At 36.7% G+C, this 26,702-nt stretch overlaps 1 protein-coding gene across 2 annotated transcripts in view; it reads left to right on the top strand.

The window, feature by feature from the left end:
* LOC134797572 (NAD kinase-like) overlaps positions 1–26,702 on the top strand; it is a 60,190-nt gene that overhangs the window by 18,721 nt on the left and 14,767 nt on the right. The window contains exon 1 of one of the 2 annotated variants that reach the window (XM_063769860.1): positions 5,902–6,247. The exons of the other annotated variant lie outside the window; for it this stretch is intronic. Coding sequence (XP_063625930.1) covers positions 6,054–6,247 — 194 coding nt within the window. The 5' untranslated portion in view covers positions 5,902–6,053. Of the gene's footprint in view, positions 1–5,901; positions 6,248–26,702 lie in introns of those variants that run through there. 2 annotated transcript variants of the gene reach the window in all.

The raw sequence follows: 26,702 nt of genomic DNA, 5'->3' as shown, positions 1-26,702 counted from the left end.
CTGTCATCGTGCACGGTCCCAATAAGCTATGCTCGCGAGGTCTACAGCTCACAGAGCCACTAGTTTTTAAGTTGTACATGCCCGCGACTTCGACCACGTTTAACTCGTGAATGGCACTCCCATACAAACTTCCACCCCCCTAAATCACCTGCATAATAAGATATATTTCCTTAGTAAAAGAATCTTATATGTTCCATTCCACCCTTAACACATTCGCTGTCCATTCGTCCCTTTCTAATTATATTTTTATAGAAAAATAGATTTTAGGGATATGAGGGGCTCCCACGGTCGCGATATCGTTTTGGCAGAATATAAGTTTAAAATGTTAAGTAATACTTGCTAATCAGTCTATTCGATAAACATGATGTCAAAGGTTTTTGATAAGCACTCCATACGATATCATGCTGCTAAAATTCGCTTATGGCCATCGATCAATCCTTCACTATTCCAAAATACTACGTTAACTACCATGCACAATCTTACACAGATCGACCTAGCCCCAAACTAATAAGCAAAACTTGTACTTGTACTATGGGTCCTAATAGGTAACCTTTGTATTAGTATTATTTAGAAGCAATCAATATGAAAAGCATAATTGCACAAGTCATTACTTCCAATTCAAACGATCACTTTCACTGAACTTAATTCAGGACAATGGGGTCTAATTAAAAATAGGTAATCGGAGAATGGCTTGCGTGCTAATAAAAATAATTAGAGCACTTTCATTATTAAATTGCTTTGCTTATGATTATGACAGAACGCTCATTTCCATCGCGATCGCTTTATGTTTGACGGTACGTAGAGAAGAGATTATTTTATACAACTTTTGTATAAAATATCTCCGTTGGAGTTTGAAGTGAGGTTTAGCAAATAACGAATGTCAAAACGTACCATCACGCTCCGCGATTGTTGCGCCATTTAGGGTCCTAGCACCTAGCTAAATTGGTTGTTCAATGCTTACGCTATAGAATTTCCAATTTAGCAAGAACCTTAAATGGAATAACAATCACAGAGCGTGACTGTACTTAAGTTACGGTGCACTAAGAATTCGAAGTTTCCGTAGTTGTTTTATATGCTATACACTTAAAATATAATTGTAATAAATTGTCTTGGAATGCACTTCGGGGCCTTCAGGCTTCCTTGTCTTCCAAAACGGACATGGTTCTAATGCTCACCATACATTCTTATAAATACATATTTTTCCACATGTAACATACTCTTTCCACCGAAGCTCAATGGCAGTGTAGCGCTCCCTGAATTTTTTATGCCTTTCACCTTTACACAATAGGGGAAGGTTGCACACAGAAAGATAATTTGTAATATATTTCCTAATAATTTTCAGTGCACTATAGTTAACATTAATCTATCGTTAGCAATTAGTGTTACAAGGCGAGGCCATTCAGCCTAGACTTTCACGCTAATGCCGGCCCTAGGTTCACAGAAACTGGACGATATTCAACTTGTAGAACAGAGGTTTCTTTCACATTCCGTGTCAACGGCTCTTGGCCCAGTTTCTTTCACTACAGTTCCTGCAACTGCATTGGCCTATTTCTCAATCGTATATTTTTTTTACGCTTGGTTTTCGCTGATCGTAAGATGTTTGAAAAATGGATTTTTACTTTTGTTATTCTTTTGTCACTCTTAAAATGATTAACTTGTTTGAATTTGTCTATGTAAGGTACACATACTGGTGCTCGACGCGGTCCCATCATTATCATCTTCATCTTGAAACTTTTAAGTCATTGTCAATAGAGGTGACAGCGAGGTGTCATCTATTGGGCATTAGCATGTCGAGCACTAGTAGGTACGTTTACCTTAAATATTTCTTGTTTATAAAAATATATTAACCTTCTTTCTAATTTAGTAAATATACAGTATTATGTACATGTAATTATGAAAAAGCAAGAATAACAATTTTTTTGAATAATATCTCGATATGTTAATGTTTCATTGTTCTTGCACACAATGTTGAATCACAATTAAAAGATTTTTCTGTAGCGTTCAGTGAAATGTTGTATTTCCTGAACATACTTCGATGTAAGAAGATATAAATAATTTTGCATTTCCGATATGAACGAATCCTTGTAGGTATGCCTAGCTAAGGATTTAACTTTGTAGTTTGGTATTTGACCTCTATTGAGCTCAAACGCCTGTAATTCTTATTTTGCTGAATTAATATTCAGATCAGAATACATAAAATAAAAGTATTCATGTTTATGCCGTATCGAACCAGTTATCAAATGAATCAGATACTTAACTACTTAATTATTAAACTGAATTAGTCATTTTAAAGTATACCAAAGTGACTAAATAAACTGGTGGGAACAGTGATCGCTAATCGGGTTCCATTGACGCATACACGCCTGCTAGAATAAATGCGTCACAGCGCAGGAACACACGTCTTCAGAATATAAACATAGGGCAGCTGTAAAATTAGTAAACGAGTAGAGTTAGAACTTGAAGTTATAAAGTTCACACATCATATTTAGTGTAGGACAGAAATCTGCCCTGCATAGTTAGAGTTAAACCAGAAAAGTCTGCAGAAATTTTAATAATAGCCCACGCAGTGCAAGTGTTCTTTTAAACGTCAAACGTCTATGAAACTGTGACATATAAATAACATACAACAACAGGCTATCAAAATCGCTGCAGACTTTTCTTGGTCTAACTCTACGCTCTTGCTATGTCCCTCCACGCATCACAGTCGTAACAACCATGGTATAATAATATACTCCGCCTGGTACTCCATTCCGAGATTCGCGTATGACCTAACTGACACGCGCCTACGTCATCATGCTGTTTACAGGTTCTCAAACTTGAAATGTGGGAGAATTTTAACCAACGGTAAAAATTATTTTAACGGCATTAATTTTAAGTTATTCATGTAGAAACATAGTAAAATAAAACAAATCTAATGTATTAAATTAAACTTTATTTATCTATACAAGACAAACGTTTAAAAAACTAATTCACAGTTACACATTAATTACCAAGCTTACGACGTGAAAAGTTTGGAAAACACTGCGACTGCTGACACTGAGCGAGAAGGAAATAACAATTAACACGCGTTCGACAAGGATGACGGTCAGGGCATGAAGTTATCTAGATCCGAATTGTCAAATGTGCCCAGCGCTATCCTGTGTTGCCAGTAGTATAAACAGAATTACCCGAAAGTCTGAAATTTCTTTCGTGAATCGGAAGATATTGCTAACGAGTAATTAAAAATGACGTGTTATTGTAAAATTTAAGCTAAAATACATATAAATGAAAATTATAAAATTAAAAAGAAATATTTTAACTTATTAACCATAGGTATAATGTACCCATGTAACATGTTATGTTGAAATAAAGTGGCAATGTTATTGTGACGTAATCGCGTGTCACTCTGGGAATGGAAGACCATGTTTTATTAGACCATGGTAACAACCAGTGTAAAGCCAAATAAACAATTGAATACGTTTTCCAATGGCTGTCACGGCTGTGCGTGTTGGGCTGCTGGGTCAGAGCTGCCACATTACGGACAATATCTGGGAGACCGATCTTTGCTCGGAAAACATAAAAACTCTAAAATGCGCGTTTTGCCAAAGATAAGACCTAGTTAGATCGATTTTTCGCCCCCTAAAGGAAAACCCCATACCTATAGCAAATCTCATCGAAATCGTTAGTGCCGTTTCCGAGATCCCCGAAATATATACTTATATGTATAAATAAATAAATATACAAGAATTGCTCGTTTAAAGGTATAAGATAGATATTGAAACCCGACGCTTCTGATACTCAAATCTCATGAGTCATAACATAAGTCATTTAAGATCATCAACCCGACTTAATTATGCACTTGTTGCTGCAGAATTGATGCACATGCATTACCTCGTTACGCTATGATTCACTCGTTTGAGCTTAATTTACTTTCCTTTAACACGTAATTAAGAAATTGCTCGTAATTTTTTAATTAAGGAAATTTTCAGATTGTTTTTATACTTGGGTTTGCGCGGCTCTGAGTGATTCATTTTAATTGAAATGAATAAATAATGTACTGTTTATTAGTAAAAGTTGTTGAAAAGTTGCGTTGGTCGTCTATTTGTGAAGGTAGTTCTCAACAGTAGGTAATCGTGAATGCATCAGTAGGTAATACTCCGAAGCAAGACAATCGCATGCGCGATAAGCGAGTATTGATACCATGCGATGCCCTCGCGCCACGCGATGATCATGCGCCGGCGCGCATAAGTCATAACATCAGAGGGCCTGCCGCGAACACCGAAGTTTGCAATTAAGGCGTATTTAGAGTGGCTTCGGTTTTCGCGGTTATAGCCCTGTAAACAAGCCTATCCGCTTACTGATACACTACATTAGTCGTTCGTGTTACATTAATTGTATTTGTAAATTGGGCACGTGATGCAAAGGGATGAAATTCTTGTGATGAGAAAGGAATTACGAATGAATGTGGCGAAATGTATAAAGGAGGAAAGGCATAAAAACCAAGGAAAGGTGATAGACAGGATAAACCGTGTGAGAGACGGTATGATAATGACTCCTGTCTGACATGCTGCGTTGACTCCAAGCGAATGGACAAATTAATGATGATGTTCTATTTTGTAAACATACCTATTAACTTAGAAGTGTAACAATTGGTCAATGCCTCCAGTAGCGTCCAGTAGGTACGTCCAATGTCAAGCATCACGATTTGGCCCGACCCGAATCATGATTCACGATCGTCTTAATCACTGTTGTAAATCACGGTGATAAGTTGATAACGACCATCGTGTATTCCTAATAATATTTAAGGGCAGACGAACCAGTACTAAATGATCTACAAATCCATTGAAACTATTCAGAATTGGAGATTTCACTTATACTGGGTCTCCTAAGCTGTTGCATTAAATAACAGTCTGCGATTCCGAGTTTGGCAGCTTCGAATCGCCGAGCCTAGACAACAGAGATGTGAAAAATACTTTATAAAAAGTATTTAAATACAAAATACAAATACTTCCTTGATATACTATTTCAAATGCAAAATACAAAATAGTTTTTGAAATTGTATTTAAAATACAAAATACGAAATAGGTATTTTCAAAATACTTTTTAAAAATACAAATACTTTGCGATAAAAGGTATTCTGAATAGTGAATACCTAGTCTGAATTAAAAAGTATTACTCGGAATGTCCAAGTTGAATAGACTCTTTATTCTTTGAAAACAGTGTGTCAATCATCAGTCCTCTATCTAAAGTGCAAATTTCTTGTTGTTTGTTCTTATTAACCGGTAGGATGGATGGATGATGGTTTTTAACGGCCCATTTATAAAAGCATTAATTTAGATTTGTAATGTTTTACAGCTAGTATAATGCCTCTCGTTAGTGTGATGAAAACGTCTCGTTTGTGTTTCACCAGGGCAGAAAAGTTTGTTCTCCTCTCGTGCCTTGAAACCCTCGCAACACTCAAGATTCCACTGTTTTAACCACTCGATACGCTTGTGGTCATGTGCGACGTTACTAAACAGATTCAACAGTTCCATGTTAAAAGAATGAGAGATTTGCCAGGATTGTAACATCAGAAGAGATTGTAACTCCTACCTACATTACATTACCTACAATAAAGTATTTTGTATTTTGAAAATAGAAAATAGGCCCCAAAAACTATTTCAAATAAAATACAAAATAGTTTTCTTCAAAAGTTATTTAAATACAAAATAGGTATTTTGCATTTTGTATTTGCATTCAAAATACAAGTATTTCAAATAAGTCACATCTCTGCTAGACAACAATACATTTTGACATAAAGCCTGTAACCACCGTAACATGACCCACAGATAAACAACGGCTACGCGTAATCAGATGTCAGATATATTAACTGCCAGTGTTCTAAAGCGTTGTGAATACAGCCAACGAGTAGCAGTCAGTCGTCCCTCGGACTCGCGCTCTCACGTACGTTCGGACGTGTGTTGCGGCCGTGCTCAATTCACGTTTCGGGTCAAGCATCCTTACACTTGTGAAACGAAACGATCTAAAAAATTCGCGCGTGAAAAATTGCAAAAGTGATGTGCTAAACTTTAACAATGCTGGCGATGGATTCTCTGTGGTGCGGGTCGGAGAGCGAGCTCTCGACGCTGAGGCTGTGCAAGAGCGCGATAGAGAAGCAGGAATACAGGCTCAGACGGAAGCCGTCGAAGAGTCTGATCCCGCAGGGGCTGCTGCACGCGCACCCCGAGCAGCCGCGCGCGGTCAGGAGGCGAAGGTCCGGCACTTGGCCGTAAGTTCTTTGTGGTTTTGGTCCTATATCGCGGACTGGACGTTCCTGTAACTTTTTTGTGTTGACATTTCACTTAAGTCCATTGGTTTCGGTCTGGAAACGTATATAGGTAGATTAGGTAGGTCTAACAAGCGTTTTGTAGATTTTTTTACAGTGTAGAATTGTAGATTTAAGTGAATGTGATCCTAAAAATCTTTTGCGGTAATTTTTTTTTTTTTTACTTTAAGAAGTTTCCAACATTTCTATCTAGGATTTCTTATAGTATTGAGAAATTATCTAACAACATTTTCATATTTTACAAAATCAAACTAAAATCAAAAGAAAAGGTTGTAAATAGACAGATCCTAATAAATTTCAACAGTAAATTAACATCGAAATTGTCTATTGTTATATAATTTTTCCGGTTTACTCGGTGATAAGAAAAAACCACAAACTTTTATCTTCGTTATCTGTAACCGGGTCAAGTGCGAACCGAGGCTTCTCATAAATTACGTCATAGTTATGATGGTCACATTTATAGGTGCCATAGCCAATTGGACCTCCGTCTAAAATAGAAAAAATATATCTACAAAAAAATGTTATATGATTCTTCTTAGTATCCTGTATGATAAAACTAAATAAGGTGTCGTCCTAGGTTGGAACATGATCGCTTTCACGATATGGATCTCCTTTTCTGACGCGACGAGACTTCGCTTGATGAGTTGAAAAATAAAGTTTTTCAAACTATACCGTGTTACATATCAAATGAAAGAGCTCATTTTAAGAATTTCAAATATATTTTGTTATAATTTTAAAATACATAGGTTAGAAGTTATTTAAGAAAATAGACGAAAAATGACCACCCCCCCCCCCCTTTTTATCTCCGAAACTACTAAGTCTAAAATTTCAGGAAAACCTATTAGAAATGTGCAGTCAAGCGTGAGTCGGACTTAATGTACGGAACCCTTGGAACGCGAGTCCGACTCGCACTTGGCCGGTTTTTTCCCCCTGCAATAACCTAAAACATACCACATCCCACCATGTTTTTAAGATTGTTAAGTTTAGATACTAGCTTACCTACTGTTCTACACATTTGAAATGTGCAAATGTCGTAACACTTACACGTACTTACTGTACTTATTTGCAAAGCATACACGTGCAATCGCAATCCTTGAAGTTAACGAAGCTGGTATCAGTCAGATCTTTGCTAATTAGCAGAAAAACATTGTGTAATTTTACGCTGTTATGTACTTACTTGCTTTTACTTTCAAAGTGCAATTTAATCCGGTGATGTTTCTATTCGAAAGGACCTTCTTTCATTTTCCCTGAAAGTACCTAATACCTATTTATATTTCCTAGTTGTGTTGCGTTGCTAGTGTCTCAATTGTGATTGTGTTATTTACTTTCTACACGTTCTGTTTTGCCAGGCTAGGTGATGCAAAATTGTATCCTTGCATTTTTTCTTAAAACTCGTATAAGTAGCACTCATACATAGTATCGCCTCCTTTTCGAAGGCGATTAATCATATTATCACCTCCTTTTTGTAGGCGATTAATCATATTTCAAATTAAAAAAAAACCGGACAAGTGCGAGTCGGACTCGCCCACCGAGGGTTCCGTACTTTTTAGTATTTGTTGTTATAGCGGCAACAGAAATACATCATCTGTGAAAATTTCAACTGTCTAGCTATCACGGTTCGTGAGATACAGCCTGGTGACAGACGGACGGACGGACGGATGGACAGACGAAATGACGGGGAAATCAGTAAGCCAAACATAAGAAATCTGTTTCCTCAGGTAGGTTCGTTAGTTACCTTGTGTCCCTCAGAGCGGAAATAGGAGCCCCGCGTTCGCGGGGCTCCGTCGACTTGTTGGCGGGATGAAATGGCTTAATAAGCTACATGAAAAATAAGAAATGGCGGGGAAGTCAGTAAGCAAAACAATAAAAAATCTGTTTCCTCAGGTAGGTTTGTTAGTTACCTTGTGTCCCTCAAAGCGGAAATAGGAGCCCCGCGAAGCGGGGCTCCGTCGACTCGTTGGCGGGACAAATTAGCTTAATAAGCTACATGAAAAATAAGAAATGACGGGGAAATCAGTAAGCCAAACATAAGAAATCTGTTTCCTCAGGTAGGTTCGTTATTTACCTTGTGTCCCTCAGAGCGGAAATAGGAGCCCCGCGAAGCGGGGCTCCGTCGACTCGTTGGCGGGGCGAAATAGCTTAATAAACTACATGAAAAATAAGAAATGGAGGGAAAATCAGTAAGCCAAATTTAAAATAATCTCCAGGTAGGTAGGCAAGCATGCAATTTGCATTGTTTAATTTTATAACTATTGACAATACGACTAATAAAAATTATGATGGAAAACGTTATGGTCTAAAAAAATCGGAACAAAAAATGTATGGGAACCAATAGAGACCCCTAAAAACAGCTAAGGAATAATTAGAGGCAGTCCGATCATGGGCTTCGATGATTCCGAAGCTGACGCGCTCAACTGCCCAGATATGTGTAGGTCTATAACTCTCTGAATAGTCTAAATACACCCGTAATATAAACAGCAACACTCCTAACTGTACATCGGTGGACCTTATTACAAAAGGCATAAAGTCCACCGATGTACAGTTAACAGTGTGGGCGATGGCGTACCCCATCGCCCACACTGTTAACTGTTAATTGCAATGTCTAAAATTAAAAAAGCTAACGTTAAATAACCTACGTTCAAAATACCTAAAATCTAAATACCTAATGATTTTAAATACCTAAGCAAGTAACACCTACCTACGAATTACCTAAGCTTAAAATACCTATTGGACTAAATATCTAATGTTTGAAATACCAAAAGATATGTCACCTAAATTTGATACACCAACATTTGAAATACCCTATTTGTACGAAGTAGTAGGGTAGGATCCGCGAGCGTAAAAGAGGGTAGATTGAACGCCTATTAAATTAACCAAAATCCCTTCCCCTCCGCGCCTCCGGCTTTTGACATACACTCTAGGGGTAGGACAGACAAGACCACGTGGATAGTGGGGTGCTCCGAATCCAAAAATCGGCCACGTTAACAATAGTCTACTTAAGATTCGACTTGCAAATATTGTATGTGGTGAGTTGTATACTCGTACTATGCAAACTGAAGTATTCTGCAAATTAAACATTAATTGAAAATGATTTCTGCCAAACAGGTTACGCTGAAGTAAAACCAAACATACCATTAGACATTTTTAGCTTCTGGTATTTAATCATTAGGTATTTAGATTTTAGTGATTTTGGACGTAGGTAAATTTACTTTAGTGTTTTTAATTTTAGACATTATAATATGCACCCTTTTAAACTTTAGATATTTTGAATTTAAGTCAAAACACCATTAGGTAATTAGATTTTAGGTATTTTGAACGTAGGTTATTTAACGTTAGTTTTTTTAATTTTAGACATTGCAATACGTACCCGGGCGATGATACACTGATTATCTACGATCATCCTAAGCTCTTTAAAAAAATTGCCGTACAAGTATCCCCTGTGTTATTCTTTCTTTCCAAAGTTTTATTAAACCATTTGATCGGTGACTGTGAATAGGGTATTTTCCTACTAGTCAAATCAGTTACTTTTTTAGAACTGTCAAAACGATTTGCTAATATGGAATTTATATGAAACATTACATCGTGACGTCACGGTCAACTCACCTACTTTTTATATTTATATCCGATTTATTAAATAGAACTTGTATTTGAAAATAACTCGTATCTGTGTTTTTCTAATAATTATCTGGTGCTTTATTTCATGCATGGAGTAAAATAATTTATTTTAAATACAGTATAATACCCTATTGGCAATGTGCAGGTATTCTGCACGTCATATTATTTGGTAGATCGTAAAATCGTAATTGAACATGATCAAAATTGATCATATATCAACAGACGAGCGCTACAAGCTAGTTTTTACGTGCCACAATTCGCGTGTCTGTCGATTTTAGATAGCGATCTTGACATGAATAATGAGATTATCATTATCGTCTCATTATCGTTATTATAATGAGATAATACGCGCGTTGTAGTTGTGTAGGTGTGGGTGTTGCCTTAAATCACTGGGGGCCTATTCGATTTGTCCGAATAAAAAGTCAAACGTGGCCATAGGTGTAAATAAATTTATGAGAAAATTTGCCATATTGTACTTAGCCAAATTACTCAGTTGAAGAGACCATTTGTTATTTTTGGAATTCACATTTTGACATATTCAACATGTTGTGGCTAGAATACCTGTGCAAAGTTAACGTACATTGTTAAAAAAAAATCAGGCGAATTTATACAATTTAGAAAAAATAAGCGTTAGTAGTTACCTACTACATTTGTACAGTCAAGTGTAAAAATATGGGTGCACTCATCAATCTCATCATACTCAAAAATATGTCCTCGTGTCATAGCTCTTATGTCAACGAATTAAGAACTGTGGGACATATTTTTGAGTAAGTTGTGTGCACCCATATTTTTACACTTGATGACTGTACATGAAACTTGTTATTTGACTTAGGACTTTACATTATAAATAAATAATAAATATTATAGGAAAATTTTACACAGATCGACCTAGTCCCACAGTAAGCTCAATAAGACTTGTGTTGTGGGTACGTGACGACGAAATATATATATAATATACACATATATACAGATACTAATATACATAGAAAACATCCATAACTCAGGAACAAATATTTGTGATGAACACACAAATACATGCCCTTACCAGGATTCGAACCCGGGACCTCCTGCTTCGTATTCAGGGTCACTACCGACTAGGCTAGGAGGCCGTAATTATTTACATAAGGATAAATTAGGCTCGTACTTTTTGCTTGACAACCCGTAAATAGGAATATGGCAAAATATAAAAGGATCTCTATACAAATGTACAGATCATGATCTTCTTAATTGACCTACTTATAATTACCCTTTTAACGTCATTAATCGACTAACAGACAATCAATGTCCAACGAGATTTCTAGCCACAGACAAGACATCCTCCAGACTGAGCATAGTAGCTCTACCCCCTCTGCCACAAATACGGTAGTTTTACTCCATTTTCGAGTCGAAAGTGTCTTTGTGTGACGTCCGTGTCTTTGAACGGACCAATCACGGCACGGGACCTCGCTCACCTCGTCCCCCGCACCCCCGTATTTTTGGCAGCATCGGTTTCATGAAATAATTGCTCTAAACTCGGTCTAGAGGATTCCTAGTCTGTTTCTAGCATTGCTAATAATCGTAACTTTCCACAGATGTCTAGGAAATTGCTATTAAAACCTTTATAGAGTTTCTAGAAAGCACTAAAAGACTTTTTAGGAATTATTCTCCTTTAGAGCTCGCGTGAATGAATTTAATTGACGTTGCTATTCAGGTCTAACTCGTATTGGAGTAACGACTGCTATGTCTAGCTTTCGATACTTCATTAACTTAGGACCCGCACACACTGCGCAATTTGGGTAATTTTTAGAGGGTTGTAAACCAGTCAACATGAAGATCTATTCTCTGCAGATTTAATTAGCATTTTCGTGCATTTTGTAGAACATCTGGGCCCGTTTCCATATCGTTTTCTTTGGTTAATTGAAAATAATCTAACTAAACACGTTTCTTTCGCATAGAACCTACTAAGTACTACTTATTTGTAAGATGAATTGATAAATATATCATATCTAAATAAAATCTTATAAAATACTAGCGACCCGCCCCGGCTTCGCACGGGTTTACATATTATACACCTAAACCTTCCTCAAGAATCACTCTATTGATAGGTGAAAACCGCATGAAAATTCGTTCAATAGTTTTTGAGTTTATCGCGAACATACAAACACACAAACAGACTGACGCGGCGGGGGACTTTGTTTTATAAGGTGTAGTGATAGGTATAGGTAGATGCGCTATTTAAATATCTATTTATTGCTTAAACTCCTGTATTGAGTATAATCAAAATTAAAGAAAATATTTACCGTGTTTCAGTCTCCGCCGTACTTTACGCCGACATTCCCTGTGGTCCATGTCCGTGTCTAGTCAAACTAGGTGCAGCCACATAAACTGCAGTATAGGGTTAATAGCTTAGCTTTTTAATGGGACAATTATTAAACTTGTATGTAAATGCAACTGTCGGTGTTATTACTAAGCCGGTCAGTTGCAGACCTGCGGCACCTGCCACATTTTAAGTTTTAATACGAGTATAAAATTTACGAAACCTTGGGAAATGGAAAGGATACTTGAGGGCATCAGAAAAAATCGGGCTTGCTGTTGTTAGGCTACTATATTATCGGGTTTTTCCTGTTGCAAAGGTTGTCCATCGCAATCCAACGCGGCAACGCACGAATATTTAAGTTTAGTTTTTAATTAGTTTATGTATTTTAATTATGAAATAAATTACTTTTCATTATCAATTAGCAATCATCTAAGATCAAGCACTGCTTAATCATTTTAATTAGGTACATATTAGTCAAGCAAATATTTTGGCCTCCTGTTTAAATACATTTAAATAAATCACCTTTTATACGCTCATTCCTATAGGACATGAGTGCTTTTCAAAACTGTAAAGATTTTGATAATTCTACTCTTCGTGATATTTTTGCAAGTGGAAACATTATAAACATCGCTAGTCATTAAATTCGTCACGATACTTCGCGATAACAATCGCTTCTCATACATCTGTGCTATCAGGGGAGCCTTGCCGCTGTGCGGTGTGCGTCAATCCAAATTTAATATTTACAATTATAATAAAGTAAAACTAATGTTCCCTAATTTTCTCAGACGACGATACTTCATACTTCAATCTTATATTTGTACGCACTAACAGTTTTACTTGAGATACCGAGCGACACAACGTTCGGTTTTTGCCGAGTTCGAAATAAATAAGTGCACATTTATAACATACTTACCATACTATATTTTTATTTCTATCATATTTATAAGTTCAAATATCTATAGGTACTATTTATACTTCTTGCAATTTATTAGCCGGAAAATTCTTTGCAATCCTTGAACTGAATTCATATCGTAGTCATCGTTTTATGCATTGCATTACAAACGGAAACTTATGTTTCTGTGCTTGCGTAATGATAATTTAAGCAAACAAACTTTACAGGGTTTCGGTAAATATACTCAAATGGGTCTTTTTGTTTGGATTTTTTTAAAGTTACCCGTTGTCATTGCTGTTGAGTGCATTTTATCTGTAATTAGATCTTTACGTATACATATGTCATATTCGTATATTATAAATTATAATATTTATATAATTAGGTTATCTGCGAGCGTCCTTGACGGTAATTAGGCAAGTAAACTGTTGATGTTTGTAAAAAGTTAGGCGGCCATGTTTGCTGGAGTTATTCAACGGTGCGATCACGGGCCGAACGACCACGTAATTTGTTAAACAACCTCTTTATCAGTATTACCTCATGTGTAATTCATTCCTATTTAGATATCCAATATTAGGTTTAATACTATCCGTAACGACGTAAATAGTACTATAGTACAGTAGTACTATACTACAGTTTTACGCTTTAAATTATGGGGTTCGGCAAAACTAGTCCATCTTCGATTACAAAAAGCAATGTTCCTGAAAGAGAAATCAACTAAATGCAGATAAGCGTAATTCTGGACGCACAGTAAATAAGTATTCTTCCTTCAGTCTTCATACTAAGATTACTAAATATTTTGTTGTGTCGCAGGCCAAGATGTTATTCGCTATAGGTATGATTTCTCGCCATTTATCACAATTGCAAATCATTCTGATCTAGTGCAATCAAGGGGCACGCAAGGGTTCGCCCACAACACAACATATTATTGGATCTGTTCGTTGTCTTGCATATAGATATAGATAGGTACTGTTGGCATTACTGTAGTACGCGTTATTTTTTGTTCTATTTTTTAACATGATAGCCAATCATATATTCAGGCCAAGTTATAAAATAAAACCATCTAGGCTAGTATACTTCACCAGAAGCTGTACATAGAAAATTTATTTCCTTTATCAACCATTTGTAAGAATGTAAGAAAGCTCTGCTAAGAGTGACCAAAAAAGAAGTAACCTAATTGTGTCATAATAAGACAATTTGCAGCAGTGGACGTCTTATGGCTGAGATGATGATGATGATGAAGACAATTTGACTGGACCTCTATGTAACCTTTAATGTGTTTACTTGTCGATAACAGTGTTTTATTACAACAGTGTGTTTTAAAAAACACATGTTTAAAAATCTGTCTCGAACAGATAACCGCCGGACACGAAAACAACTTTGATAAATGTGTCTATTGATTGTGTTCCACTATCGAAAGGCAGGTGATAATGTGGATAAGATTCTGTATCTATATTCATGGGACCCGCGGGCCCATTTTCTGTACAGCATATTCCATCAGGTTCGAAAGCATTGGAACATTTGGAACTGGTTGGTATGGCTGCGGCATTTCTTGTTTTTAGATCGAAATCATGGCTGAAGCAAGGGAAATAAATTTTCATAGTATCTTTGCTTATAATTACAAGTCCAAATAAAACTTCTGATCGGAAGATGACTTTAAAAATTGTGTTTGTACTTCTTTTTGTTCAGGTTAAACAAACTATGACCAAACCTATTACAACCTTTGGATTAGGTAATTTGCGCTTCTGCTGGTCTCATTTGTCTATACAGGGCCAGGGTTATCTGAATTTAAACGTCAATATTTTATTCATTCATCATTTGATGTAACTTCTTTGTCGGCTTATCACACATTAGATCAACTCGTGTGTTTTTCCTCGCGCAGCAATTCCTCCATCTTTAGACATCCTATTGTGAACCAAAAAGGCCATCGGACCATTTTAGCACCTATTCTATAAATAACAGTTAATTCAATTTCCGTTCATGCTCTGTCCACGGTTTGCGGTGATGACACGCAAAAATACAACGCACCAAGGATGTATTGACATTTTTTTCGAATTTTTGGATGAATCTCAATGAACTGCTTAAATTTCGTACAAAACTGCTGCAAGCCAAACAATTGACACATACTATTTGTCTATTACAAATTAAACATACTTACCTCCTTTAACTAGTGGGTTATTTACTTTAGAAAACAGCTAGGCCAGACAAGAATTTTAGCGTTTGCTAACCAAACATGCTTATGTAATCTGCCAGCTCTTTGAAACAGTAGGCATTATACCTATAGTAACTGCAAATACTAAGAAATATGCGTAACTGTGTATGGATGGCTAACGTTATGTGTACGCCAGTTTGGCAAAGTGCACACGCCACACGCATATTGTGCATTTCACTATGGCATGTTTAGCTCAACCGAAATAAATAAAATAAAATAATAATAAAAATAGCCTTTATTTCCCTGAAAGTTGGTACATAGTGATTAACTTATTTACGTATAAAACTAAAAAAAAAAAAACAATTAAAATACTAAAATTAAGTGGTAACAATTGGTTTGTTACGCGGGAATCATCCATTTCTGGACGAGGGCCTCCTCCATCTCATGCCAGTCGTTCCTGTTTTGGGCCAAGCGGGTCCAGCCACTGCTACGATATCATCTTTCCAGCGGCGAAGAGGATGTCCGTGTTTCCGTTTGCCCTCTGCTCAACCGAAAACCATATAAATTTCGTATCGGTATGAGCTGTGTGTTTTATACTCATCGTCATCTTCCTTGCGTTGTCCCGGCATTTTGCCACGGCTCATGGGAACCAGGTGTCCGCTTGGCAACTAATCCCAAGAATTGGCGCAGGCGCTAGTTTTTACGAAAGCGACTGTCATCTGACCTTCCAACCCAGAGGGTAAACTAGGAATTATTGGAATGAGTCCGGTTTCCTGTTGATGATGACGATTTTTTCTTTCACCGAAAAGCGACTGGTAATTATCAAATGATGTGTGTACTAGCTAACGTTGTATTAAACGTAATTTGATAGGTAGGTATACTATGTGGACAACTACTAAGGCAGCATTATTTATTGTTAAGGCAGCGGCTAAAACTGACCGGCAATTGTTTATGTTTCGGTTGCCATAACGAAGTCACCTTGAAAAGACTTTGTCATAGTTTTCCACAGGCCATGCGAAAAGGAAAAAATCAATGATAAACACATTACTAAACTTTTCTCACTTAATCGTAAGAAAATTATATATCTTTTTGTAAATAAATGCATTGATAACTGCTGTTGGACTGAAATAATGACATATAGGAATCATATATATATATATGCATCGGAAAAGAGATGACTTTCTTCGAAGCCTTAAATCATGCCGTTGGCCGACATACAACGACCCATAATTACATTACAGGATTCTAGTTAACTACCTAATAGATTTACGCAAAGGACACAAATATGGTGTCACTAATGCAAAAAATAACATTATAATATTTAAAATGTTAATTTTGTCCGTGGTATCAGACAAAATATGTAGATAATTTTGATAATATAATCATGAACATGAATTAACGCTTGAATAAGCACTTAGGGTTTTATCGGATCCAAACATTGGAGGTTTCATAGAAGTCGCAGACTATGATAATATTGATAGCATGCCACTGGCAACATACAAGTACCTAGGTATCATATCCTCTCTACCTATGTCCCGAAGTTTTTTTAGTTTTCAATTGAAAACCTTTTTTAATTCTAAAAGAGTACAAATTAAGTTCGGTTTTGACCTTTTAATTCGGGGTAAACAGTGCTGGTGTGGACTTGTGTCACCTCGTTACTGTGTTGTATCTGGAGTACTTATACCTAGCGCAGTATATTGTTGTACTGTGTAGTTGTGTACCTATTGGACCAGCTGGCAGGCATGCCGATAGTGAAAGTTGCACGCGCGCTGATTGTGCCGGCTGTCAAAATTAGACATACCTACCTCAAGCCTTGTTGAGATTCAGCCGGGCCTTATTTGCAAAACCTACAGTAATACAGTTACTTATAACTTCGTATACCTAAAATCAAGACCCATAAATACTGGCGTATACATTTTAGGAAATTTGGATACAAAATTTACCCATGTTCAGTGCAAATTCAAATTTTTCATATTCAATGTATACTTTATTCATGTAGGCCTAGCAACAAGCACTTATGAATAGTAATTAAGGTTTACATAGGTACATATTATCTTAATCTAATTATCAGAGCAATTTATTAATGTTATTATTATTACATAATAACATTGGATTATTATAGTGCTTGCTTCATCACTCGAAATTTTGTTTAGAATGAATACATGCACGAGACGAGTAACTAGTTAACTACTTATAGCTAAGTACGAGTAAAAATACACGAGTAAAATGACATTTGGTTCAAGATTTGTTCCAGCTGCTGTTATCTTCTCAGATGTCAATGTTAAGTCCTTGATTCTCCCACTTGACTGTTTTATTGTACCCTCTGTTACAGATGTTCTGTATCTTTATAGCAAATTTAGATTTAATGGCTAAAACCTAGAATCTCAGACGTATGCAGTGCGCTAATCCTACTAAAATTTAAATTCACGTATCTCCACTCCATCTCACCTCACACGTCTATGTTACAACAGCGATAGAGGTGGAGTTACATTAGATGATCTTCGAATTTCGATGTTCGGGATAGACGGATTACGTTCGACCACGTGCTTTGACTGATCTATAAGAATATGATTGAAATCGATTGTAAACAGTTTTATCTTTATTTTGCTTGCCTTGCGTGCATGTGCACTGCACGTGCTACAAACTTTTCGCTATGTCACTCACTTTCCCATATTCCCTTATCATGTGGTGTGACGACCTTACGTTAATCATTAGTGTTATCAACTTCATGTGTCGAGAATGTGATATTTGACCATTGCACTATTCAAGTGCAGACATTGGGAGATAAAACTTTTTATTTTAACTTAGAAACTTTAAAGATCCTTTTATGATAGACGAATTCATCGGCAACCATAACTTGGTCCCACCCACACGGCGCGCTCATTCTTGCTTCCGTGGTTCCTCCAATAAGATATGAGCATTTAAGCACACAAATAGCAATTTGTATTTTAAAGTGACGCTTAAGATTCAAATGCAAATGCAAGATTCTGATATGTCGACGAATTGACAATCATTTATAGAAAAACCATCCGAAACCTGCATAATTTATGGAGCTGGGAGCCTAGCCAAAATGACAATTGATATGTAGAAAACGCTAATCACAATTAGCTTAAATAATGTATGGAAATTGGAAAAAGGAAGTCACGTGACTTTTTGTAGCATCTGTCCATCTGCTATCCCGATACATTTTCACTTTTCGATTGCTGTTTGTCGATATAAGATACCTCAGCAGAGCATACAATTAACACATTCACTGCCCCCGACGCAAATGTGCGTCCACCGTCATATAAGTTTGTTCCTAGGCCACGCCCCCTGGCAGTGAATTCGTTAAGGTACAAACAGCAACACTCCGAACTCGCCCAACCTCACCTTACCCCTCGGACCTTATGCCTTTTGTAATAAGGTCCACCGATGTACAGTTAACAGTGTGGATGATGGTACCTCAAGCTTGCCCAATATGTAATAACTATAAGTACGTGTACCATCAATAATCTCATGGCGTCTGCAATAGAAAACCACATAAGATTACGTGGAAGCATGCTGCAGTGACCAGTGACCGGTGACGAAACGGTGGCGACAACGATGCGACACCTACATGTGGGTCAATGCTGTGTGTTGACACCTAACCTGCATCGATCGGTGGCCGCGTTCGCAGTTGTGCGCGAGCGCTGGGTTCTCGGGAGAACCAGTGTCTTGAGAACTCTTGTCTGAGTGTGACTTGTTTTTCAGTTTACATTTTATTCACAGACTGCTTTTTAATTATAACCATATCTGTACTGTATCTGTAGAGCAGCATTGCTTTTCATTTTCAATTCAATTCAATTACCAAAGCCACGTTGTTGTCAAGTACAAAAATTATTCGATTTGTAATACATATACTTATATGTAGAGTCACCTCCAGAAACTTGCGAACTAAATTGACATGAGTTTGACAAATAAAATGATACCAGGAATAGCAAAGAAAAAATAGTCACGGGTGTATGTCGATAAAATGATATCGATAAAAAGATATTGCACTTACTACCCATGTGATAATTATAAAGGGGTCACAAACGATTTCGATTTATATGAATGTGACGAGAAAAGTGGTTGATTCGGTTGTAAAGATTGTGACGTTACCGATCAAATCAGGAGGTGCGGATGCGAAATTGACAAATTTCAAAGTTAGTATGCAGGTTTGGTTGGGGGCAACTTGTTTATTTCAAGAGCTCGGTTGTCGCCTTAAATCTAAAATTGGTGATTTAATTTTATACATGTGGCCGGTAGGTGAGATTCAGCCATAATTATTTAAATTCTGACTGAATAATTGTCAACTTGAATGTCCAGTTTAGAGGCTGGTCTTTACAATCGAAGCAATAGGGATCACGGAGACGATTTAATTTTAGCGTCCACAACACACAAATTAAATGAGAAATTAGTCACATTGTACGAAATATTTCCCGGTCTGGGCCGGCCTATTTTTGTATTTTGAGCCAAAATCACTGTTTCTATATATGTTATCACCTACAACTTGTTACTCTATCTAGCTGTAAGTTTTCCTAACAAATAAAACAAAATAAAATATTTATTGAATTACAATATGTTCATCCAATATCCTTGTCTCTATTACTATAAAATTGCACAACTTTCGAAATACCAAGTAACATTTGTAAAATAACTTAAATTACTTAAAGATACATTTTAAATGACCGCGCAACAGTAGCGCCCCTAGCGGTGAATTCTCGCGATATTCTCTAATTCAAACTTTTTTGAAAATATCGATATGCACAGCACTGGCCAAACTGTGGTATCATTTGTGCACATTGACCTGTCAATTTAGTTCGCGAGATTCTGGAGGCAACTTTAGGTATTAGGTATTTTATTTTTATTAGAGTGTTGGTTTGGTCTCGAAGTCTCTAAGTTTTAACTACCCCAATTTAACATATGCGTTTTGGAGTGGGAACTTAATATACTGGTTTTCTTGAGGCTTCAAGTTCCGAGTCTGAGTTCGTTAAGGGAATGGAACGACATCCATCGACATTGCGCACTTACATCACATCATATTATGGAAATCATGATAATAAATGACACCAACAAAAAACAGCGACCTTTTTTGCAAAGGGGATATAACCACTTGTTTTTGTGGCTGTAAGACAATAGAAGTTTTTTTGATAGATACTCGTAATTGAAGCTGATTGAGAACTTAGCACGTCAAGCATCATGACAGGTACTCTATTGATTTATTTCAATGGAATGTTTTCAGACTGGGAGCGCAAAACAAGGGCGACGCAACATAGGGCCTATCGCGAAACACGAACATCGAAATTTCGTTATCTGTCTGTCTATCACTCTTGCATTCGAACGATAGAGAGGAAGATAACGAAATTTACATTTGTTTCGCGGTAGGCCCTCAGGAAACAGAGTTTCTGATTTCAGTTAACATTTGCTTTGCTTCTTTAAAAACACTTGGCTGTACTCTAGTGATACCTATTCGTATTGCGAAATGTTTTTACGCGAACTTTCTTATGACTTGCAAGTTTTATACCAGATTTTTTCAACAAGGTTAAAATAGATGGGACAAGGCTGGTCGCGGATTATAGTGCTTTCGTCACGTTTGTCATTTACAAGGATATCGGCTGGGCCTAGGGTTGCCAGATCGAAAGGCGCTATTATCGGGCAAAAAAATAAATTATTCGGGATTTTGGGACTTAAGTCGGGAAAAAAAACATTCAAATTAAAGTAATTGTATTAAAAACAACGATATTTTACATTATTGGCACTACGTCATCTACTCTGCCCATAGACGTTTTTATATAAAAATAGTATAAATTCTTTGAGATCTTGAACAAACAAAAAAAATGTCTTCTCATTATCTACCTATATTATCAACGCGGGTAGCTCGCTCGCTCGACGACAGTTCGGAACTTGAAATTATTGTTTTATTTATAACGTGAAGCCGTTTTTGGGACAATTTTCACTTTGTCGAGAATCGGGAACACATGCTAAAAATCGGGAGAATCCCGCCAAATCCCGACCATCTGGCAACCCTATCTGGACCGGCTTCGGAACTCGGCCGGTCGCAATGGCCCGCCGATTATGGGTCAAAACGGACCACGTGACAAAGTCACGAGGGCGCCGCTCGCTTGAAACTGAACTAAGTTGACTAAGTTTAAAAATAAAGGCTGACGCCAGTTGCTAGGCGATTACCTTCAATTACGTCTGAAATAAATGTTTTTTTTTAGGGGTCCGTACCTCAAAAGGTAAAAACGGAACCCTTATAGGATCACTCGTGCGTCTGTCTGTCTGTCCGTCTTTCACAGCCTATTTTCTCGGAAACTACTGGACCAATTAAGTTGAAATTTGGTACACATATGCAAATTAGTGACCCAAAGATGGAAATGTTTTTTTTAAAAAGTTATTAAAAAAAATTGCCATAAAATGACCATTCCCCCCCCCCCCCCTTTATCTCCGAAACTACTGTGTCTAAAATTATGAAAAAAATACAGAATAGATCTTTACCTGTAGATGACAGGAAAACCTATTAGAAATGTACAGTCAAGCGTGAGTCGGACTTATGTACGGAACCCTAAAAACGCGAGTCCGACTCGCACTTGGCCGGTTTTTTTTTAGCAGAATTTTTAGTATGTACATATTTAGAGGTAGATACATTGAGGTATCTTTACTTTAGGACGTCGCGCGTCGCGCAAAACCAGGTGACGATCTGACGATACGCTACACAATACGAGGGCACAGATACCTTGGATTTGGTATCCTGGATTAGGAAGGATGAGCATTTGTTGCGTTCGAGATTTGAATGTCAAACGATTTTTGATTGTCCAGAAATGTAAAAGTAGGAGTGAATTGCAAAAGATTTGTACGTAATTAAGCGCAGTTAAGAAGCTGTGATTTGTCTTCACTTAATTGATTCATTTCTGTTACGAAAATTAACTATGTAAATTATATTGTATTGTATTGTATTTATTGTACTTAATTAATATTGTAGTCTATAGCATACGCTAACACACTTTCATGCATCTAACTTAAATAGAAATGGCTTAACTGTGGTAACACAATGGAATCAATTAACTTTGGTCTAATTACAGGTGCTTAACTATGTACAATTTTTTCGCAATTCGCTCATATCCATAGCATTGAGTAAGCGTGAACATAATTAGCGAAAGGCACGGTAATTTGGGAAGATGCTTAATGGAAGTCCGATAAGTTAAATAACCGGACGGAACAGACGATTGCGAAACCGGCAATCTCAAGCGCAAGTTAAGAGCACACCAAGGTCGGAGCTGTCAAGTGCGCGAGGTTTCCCTCCACCGCGCATCGCCAGTCGCTCGCGCCGCGCAGCCGCCCGCGCAACCACTGCGCATCTTCACGCGCAGCTAACTTAAAAACGCTTAAAACATGGCTCTCTTCCTAACTCAAACTACTAACTAAAATACACATAAAACCAGTGATCAAAGATGTTTGTGTAATACACTAAGTTCTTTTTTTCGAAATGGATGCGTTTAACGAGAGGCAATTGTTGCGAAGGCAGTTCTCCCATGAGTCCGGTAAGACGGCGCTAACTAGAGCTAAGGAAGAATATAACAGAGGGTATGATTATTTTATTAAGTTTATTTGTTGGTTGTAGCCTTTAGGCTTAATTCGGTAGCAAAAAGGTAGAAGCAAAAAGACATACAAGCAGTAACACACTTTACTGATCATTGATGGATCTTATTACATTGCAATAAAGCTTATTTACCATTCAATTTAATGTGTCAACGACGCTAATACCACAGAATAATTAATAGTACTACCGTACAGAAAGGAAACTTCCTACAAAAACGAAGTTTGACAGCGGTTCAGGGTCGAATCATGCTGTCCCTTTCTAATATATGGCACTATCCCTTTCGGCTATTTAGGGTTGTCAAAAATCAAGTGATTATCTTATCTGTGGTCGTGCACGCAAAAGGAAGTCAAGTGGTGCCAACCCTAATAATTGCTCGGAGCAATGCTGAGCCGAGCGGAGCCGAGTTTGACCGAAGTCAGGAGTTTCGCACCCCTGCTAATACCCACCCCGCCTATGGGACACTATATGTATCTTTAGGTATTTAAAAAAGAGTAAACAAAATCTACCCTCAAATGGCTTCTTAAGCCAGTTGAGGGTAGATGAAAACATTACGTGATCAAATAATGTTGGGTAAAGTCAGGTCTTTAAGTGACAGATCCAGGTGGTTTTGTATTTGGTTGGTTAATCAATAAATAATATAATATTTAATAATATTTATTCATTAAAACTTATGCTAATTTGATTTATACAATGGTAATTATACAATTTATACTTAAATACTAGTAATTCATGACTCAAATGTTATAACTACCCGAACATGTACAAATTATTTAAAATAAAAAATAATAATTCAGCCGATATACGTCCCACTGCTGCAGTCTCAGCACGGTTCCATTTTTATCGACTATCACTATGCGCGTCCCATTCGCACTTACATACTTGTTAGAACGTGACAGGCATGGTGACAAGGGATAAAAACGCGACCGTGCTAAGCCGCCTGGGCACAGGCCTCCTCTCACTCAAATTATTTGTTTACTTTTATTTTAGTACCTAAAAATACAGAGTATAGTTAACTTAATTTTTAAAATAATTAAAATGCCATCAACTGAATCAACATCGCGAGGTTACTAGGTCAATTCTGATAATAAAACTTGAGTTTATATAGTAATTAGAATTGTTTAACAATTGTATTCTGGCCTTGTTCCATAGAATAATAATTAACTATTCTGTATTTACCTGTCTACACATAATTATTTATTTTTTAATGATTTCTAAGTCTTAATACTTAAACCAAGTTTTTTCTTTGTTTGAATGAGAAGTAAGAACTGAATATTAATAGGTGCTCGGATCGTAGGTACTTTACATACAATTCCAATTAAAAAACAAAGAATAATTTACTACAATTATCAGGTTTGACCAGTATTGCAAAAGAACGTAAGACTATAGCTGAAGTTATATAATATACGCGCGGTAGTACGGTATGTATATTAGCCACTATATAGCCAGGTATATTATCGGGCGTACAATATACAAGTGTCCAACACATTATAATCTACGTAAGTGGATTACGTATATTATCTAGTTTATTTTATATTGTTCTACTAGTCTATATTTTCAACATGTAATAAAACAGGACTTTAGGGCTCGTTTAGACGATGCGAGAACTCGCATGCGAGTTTCATGACATTGCGGTTTTTGATCGGTCGGTTGAATTGGACGTAACCAACAGTCCGCAATGTAACTAAAATCGCATGCGGGTTCGCGCACCGTCTAAATCAGCCCTAAATCTCCTTTTTGAAATTAGATGGTTCAACTATATGAAGAATATTGAAGAACGGCACACCACAGCTTAGGGCTGCTTGCAACGTTTAAGATTTATATATAGATATATGCGTTATCTAGAATTGCCTTGGAAAAGCTATCAGGAATACGTGGTCCACTATTTTGATCAAAATCTGTTTATAGGTATTATCAAAACAATTGACATTTGTAGCCTACTGTTTATATCAGAAAAAATATCTTACAAGATAACACTTTCTCGCGTTTTGTACACATATTTAAGTACACAAACGGGTCTACCGCGAATAAAATAAGAATTTAAGGTAAAAACAATGAAATTATATCGCGGTAGACCCGTTTGTGTAATAAAATATATATCTTACACGAATAATCAAGTTTCAAGATACACCTGCTATGTTATGATTATTTTTAGAGGCCAATTGTTTATAACAGTTCTATTTAAATAATTATCACTACTGTTCGAATTTGGTATGTCAACTGTTGACATTCAACTGAAATAAGAGCACCGTGGACAACGTTTTGTACGGTGCTCTAAAAATACTATTTTTGGAGTTGTTATGTGTACAATAATGTAGCCAGTAAATGTCGGTAGCTTAAACAATAAAAATAATCTTATATATATACTTATTGCTACATGAATTTCGATACATACCTAAGCCTTTTTACCACTTTGTTGTTCAATGTAGCATATTTAGAGAAACATAGGTAACCAATATGTATAGCGAATAAAAAACAAACAAATTCTTAGAATGATACGTAGACCATGCGTGATGGAACAATAGCTACTCACAGCCATAATCACAAGAAGACCTTTGTGGGTAATCAGTAATCAAGTGTAATAACTGAGTACTATGTTGAAGGAAGATACCTAATAACAAAGACAAGTTAACTATAAGGTCTGGCAATCTTCATTAAAACTGACGCGTTCCTTCATTGTTGTAAGCAGCATATAGCGAAGTATCGGTTTATTTTGTTAGGTCCTTTGACATCTGCTTTGTGTCATGCTATGTGTCAATCTAAGGTCAAGCTCTATCCCTAACTACCTACTATACATGTTTTATTTTTTATTTTTACTGTTGTTAGCAATTACCTACGAGCATAAATGCAAAAGTACTCATAAATAGCCGTTACCTTTTCACGCTGGAACCGCAGAACCTATTTGATGACATGTGGAGTTAGTTTGTTTCCCTTGGAAGGATACCTACTAGATCATAGTTTTTTTCAGCAGACAGAAGCTAGTAGTAAATCTATAGACATCTGAAGATTATTACAAAATATGTTTTAAAACTAAACGAAACTATAGGTAACTACACTATAAGAAATTCCAGCTGTTAGCTTACTTACCTACATGTTTTATAAGACTGCTTGTTTAAAAAAAAAATTCTGAAGCCTCTCCAATAGGCGCGTCGCGACACCATCTGCAACAATCGGACCTTGGTCAAGTCTTGACTTTGTAAGTCAATTGAGTCTTTATATTTTCTTATCTCTGACCATAGTAAGGTACCTGCCCAATAACCATGAATGTGTATCTTTTTTACTCGTGTTTTTCACGTGAGGATGTTTTGCTCGTTAGCGAACAACGGCGTGTGCGCATAATAATTTACGGGACACACGTAATTGACATGCCCGTGATTGAATACCCGGGCATGTACAGCGTGTTTATATTGCCATTACCGGGTTCACTAATATTGATAAAGGCGGCGTGATTTTGCACCACCAACTGTGGCGTGTAGAAACTAAATACGGGGTTGGAAAAAGGCTCTACGAGAAATTTAGACACCGTATGCCGAGAAGAACCAGCGTCAAAAATGTTTGTTTATCATACGCAGTTATACTTGTACAAAAAAGTATTTTCTTTTCCGAAAGATCGGAACGCTAATAATTTTAAAATATTCATTAAGTAATGGATTTATTTCACTATTATTTGTGCAAACAATCCTACATTGAATAATAACTTAATAAGAAGTAACGCCCGTCTCACTCTTTGACGTCAAAAAGCGTCTAATGTAAGAATGGGCGTTGTACAATCAGGCGTGAAGTGAAGACGTGATCAAGGTTGAATTACCTATAATTTGTAACTCATAATAATAACAATTCGAATTTTAA

Source organism: Cydia splendana, chromosome 15 (assembly GCF_910591565.1).
Source record: "Cydia splendana chromosome 15, ilCydSple1.2, whole genome shotgun sequence".
NCBI lineage: Eukaryota > Metazoa > Arthropoda > Insecta > Lepidoptera > Tortricidae > Cydia > Cydia splendana.
Note: the sequence above shows the minus strand (reverse complement) of the source record. Positions and strands in the feature narration are given on the sequence as shown.